A 4,159-nucleotide genomic window follows, 5' to 3' on the forward strand; every position below is an offset into this window, starting at 1 on the left:
TCTTACTGTCTGGTCACATTAACAATAATATTAATAACCATACTTTTCATCTACAGTATTAAAGTTGTATTTTCATGTCAAATTATCTTATTTCACTGAAGAATTAGGATTTAAAATTAATTATGCAACATGAGTCTTAATTTTTTATTGTTTCTACAGGTTTTACTTCTATAGATACTTGGACTTATACTGAGTCAAAGCCTCAGCAAATGCAAACTTCTATGGGTTCAGGGAAGCTATGAAGTAGAATCTATTTAAACCACTTAAATATCTGGCCTTTATTCTTGCATTTTAACATCATTGACTTCACTAATGTACATGAGCTGAGAAACACACACCACACACACACACAAACACAGGGCTGATGTGTTTCAACAGACTCATTCTCAAGATTTACACCCATGTAGCTGTGGCTACATGCCATATCCATTAGCATTTGGGGATGAGGAACTTAAGTTTCAACAGATGCCCTGAAAAGCATGGAAATCAAGGGATTATTTGAATTTGAAGCACAGCAACAGGACATGGTCATACTAAATAGTCATCAGTGACTTATTACAAAGTGACCCGCAAGGTACAAATACCCTTAGAGTATTACAAGAGATAGAGGTATCAGAGAACCGCTTATCTTGATGTCACGGATACCTCCCTAGACCACCCTCGACAGCTCTTCTGAGCACACCTCCAGACTAAAATAGGGCAGTGTCAGGCAGCATGCCCCTCCATCTGGGTGCAAAGTAATTTATAGTCTGTTTTCATGCCATAGTTAATCCCCTTTACTCACACATGCATCATTTGTCCTCTGAGTTACGAGGTACAGCTGGCCTTGCTAACATCAGAACAAGCCTCCAAGTGCAAGCCTACAATTCAGGTAGCATCTCTCCCTTAATTCCAAAAGCAGTTCCAAGGATTAAAGGCAAAGGATTATCTTCCTGGGGCCTAAGAGGCAGTACCAATTCATTTTACTTTCGATGTCTGAAACCAGAACTGACACATGGGATCTGATACAATGAATATGTTCTACTATGACTATGTCGTACTACGAGTGACATGGTAACATCCACACATAGGTACGGTGTCCGGTGTCCAGAGGAACACTCCTGCAGCACGCTCTGACTATGAAACTGAGTTCTTGCAGGTTTGGTCATATAATGAATCTTACCATGATTCTTTATGGTCCCATCAAATAGAGAAAACAGGATCATGTTTACACTGCATCTGTATAACTCATTTTATATCAGCTTTAATACTGTGGTAACACATCTTTCATTTATTTTGCCTGCTGTTACCTAATAATATCAGTTTCCATAATCGTTAATTCAGATCAACAAACCAATTCTAAACTTTTAAAAGTTAAATGCAGAGAAGGGGGTACAAAGTCTGGCACTCATTTTTTCCCTAGTATTTGTTGCCTAGGTTTTCAGAAAACCCAGCTGAAAGAATGCACTTTGATTTACAATTCAAGACCAGACTTGATCATGTAAGTTTTAAAAAAGGAGTCTATTACATTACTGTGTGCACAGATCTGTGTATTAGTGTGCACAAAACATGCAATCCCTTGTCAGTTTTCCATCACAGACCTCGATGCCACTTTTTGGAAGCCTGCTGTGTGCACATTTCAGAGCCGAGGAGACAGCTGTGAACACAGATCCGCTGTCATCTATGGAATCACCTGCTGGGCTTTATCCCAAACCATCACATCCTGCAGCATCCTACCAGGGAGCATTATCACCAACATGTAGGCAGCACTTGCCTGATTGCCTGTCACCATTTCTAGTGTTTTGTTTTTCTTCTTATGTGGGAAAATTCTTGGAGCAGTTCCGGTGGTACACGATGAGGCGCAGGAGCGAGACTGTTCCTTCAGAGTGATCCCTGCTGCTTCCTGAATAGACACACCTGAAGGCAACATCATTTGGCTATTTCTGACCTGCCATAGATTGCTACTTACAAACCTTTTTATGCTGTTATTCATCTTCTGAGCCATCTGGCCCCTGTTGCAGGATACCTGCAGATGGATTATTAAACCAATTTAATAGAGCTGTACATATTAAACATACAGCAGAAGAAGCTGTTGGGTTTGTTCTGAACTTTCCATTTTTCCCTAATGTTTCAGCCACTGTAATTTAAAGTTCTAAGCCAGTTCCTTCAAGGAAAGGAACAGTTCTTTTCCTCAACTACCCAAAAACCAAAATAAATGCATCTCTTATAAAAGAAGCTTGTCATTGAAGAGCAAGTTATAATCAGCATAAATATAATTTTCTCCTTGGAGTAGAGACTTTCACTTCAGCCTTTGAATAGCACTGTCAGTTCATCTTATTATAATATACCCCCCTGACAGCTCTCATATTAATTGCACCAGATTGCCCGCAGTGTGTTCATTTGTTTGTTTAACTAAGAATGGCTTTCAGAAAACTTTACTTCCTTGCAGGTACAAGTGGGGTCAGATGGAAACCAAACCTATCTTAAAACACTTCAAACGGTAGATTATTAATTTTAATGATCCAACTAGTGCTCTTTGGGATAGTGCTTATAAATTTGTCAAAGTGGACCTGTATGTTGTAACAGGTAGAAGAATTATAAAAGAAAGGCCTCAGAAAATCAGGCCCGCTCTATTCAATTAATAGCTGGCCTGTCATCTCTTCTAAGTGCAATTTGCAAATTCCCATGCCAAAACAATCTTGGTATGAAAGGTTCGTTAACACAACAACCTATTCATAAAATGAAAAATAAGTGCATCTCTGTAAACAATAAGATCTGTTCCATGAGAACCCATAAAGGAAAAAATGTAAACAACCTGAATCTTTGCATGTACACACAAATCTCCTTCTGACCAAAAAATGAAGTAGTAAGAAAACTACCAGCCAATAGGTGAGGTGTGTGACAACTGTATAAAATAAGTGATGTGAATAAAGAATTGTCTTTTCCTGCATAAAAATAATGGAGTGTGGACTAACTTACTACAGTATCTGATGACCCGATGCTGAGCCGAGCCGGGACTCGAGAGCAGGAATACACAGAGCCGCGAACGAGCAGCCCGCGGGGAAACGAAGTTCGAGAGGCGAAAGCACAAAGCAGCGAAAGGCCGCGGCTGCAGGCGGCTGCGGGACGGCCCAAAGTGCACAGAGACAAGAGGCGGGCGGGGGAGCGGGACCGGGCGGGAGCGCACGGCGCCGCGGACGCACAGACACAGAGACACGAGCACAGAAACAAAGACAAACAAAACGAGACACAAACAGAGAAACAAGCACAGAAACAGACACAGCTCCCGGGAAAGCGCCGCCCGGGAGGGGGGTTGAACATGGACCGGAAAATGCACTGCGGCCACTGAGACGGGGGAGACAGCGGCCAGAAAGAGCCGTGGAAAATGCGCTGTGGGAGATCCGCGCCGAAAAGTGCGCACGTAGGCCGTGGGGTGATGTCCAGACTGCGAGTTTAGAAAACGGCGTAAAATACGGGGGATTGTAGATCACGAATTTCAGCTGACGAAAAAGCGATCATACGTGTGTGGGCACTTATATTGCAAAATTGGGCCAAAACGGGATAAAACAGGATAAAAGCAAATGTGAACTTTATTTCTACGGCGTAGGAAACAACGTGAGAGCAGATGGACAAAATGCCTTTTCTATCGAAAGCTGGGACGAGTTGGGGCAGCTTTTGTGGACAGCGGCCATAGGGAAGCCGTAGTAGCCACAAAATCGTTACCTACGTGGCATTTTATTAGAAATTCTTTTAAAAAACTACAATCTGCTGAAGGGACCGCAGCTGCTGCGGCATTCGCCCCCCGCGGGCTCCAGAGACCTCTCGGTCAGTGCCGCCTGTGTCTCCAGGTCCGTTTCTGTTCCCTCTACCCACGAACGATGGAAAAGCTACCTTTTAATTCTGTTTTTATGTTGAAAAGACTATTAAAAAGTGCTACAGCCACTTGGAAGGCGCTCCCCAGCCCGGCCGTGTGCAGGCGCCCGGAAGCGGAACCGTGCGCGCCCCTCGCCCCGCGGTTCCAGCAGGACGCGGCTCTGCCCCGCCGGCGCGGGGGGGCCGCTCCCGCTCCCCGGGGCCGCGGCGGCTCCGCTCGGGGAGGTTTTATCCTCCAGGAGCCCCCGAGGCACCGCTCGGTTCGCAGCCCCACAGGGAACGCGCCAGCTCTGCAGAAGGCAGGAAC

At 44.4% G+C, this 4,159-nt stretch overlaps 1 protein-coding gene across 1 annotated transcript; it reads right to left on the bottom strand.

Moving 5' to 3' along the window:
- Window positions 1-1,290: 1,290 nt before the first annotated feature.
- Window positions 1,291-3,925, bottom strand: LOC134564200 (uncharacterized). Its single transcript, XM_063422910.1, has 2 exons — window positions 2,959-3,925; window positions 1,291-2,005 (listed from the first exon to the last, which is right to left on the bottom strand). The coding sequence occupies exons 1-2, from the start codon at window positions 3,298-3,300 to the stop codon at window positions 1,661-1,663; spliced, it is 687 nt and encodes a 228-aa protein (XP_063278980.1). The 5' UTR covers window positions 3,301-3,925; the 3' UTR covers window positions 1,291-1,660.
- Between the last annotated feature and the right edge of the window lie 234 nt (window positions 3,926-4,159).

This window comes from Prinia subflava, chromosome Z, assembly GCF_021018805.1.
Source record: "Prinia subflava isolate CZ2003 ecotype Zambia chromosome Z, Cam_Psub_1.2, whole genome shotgun sequence".
In the NCBI taxonomy this organism is placed as follows: domain Eukaryota; kingdom Metazoa; phylum Chordata; class Aves; order Passeriformes; family Cisticolidae; genus Prinia; species Prinia subflava.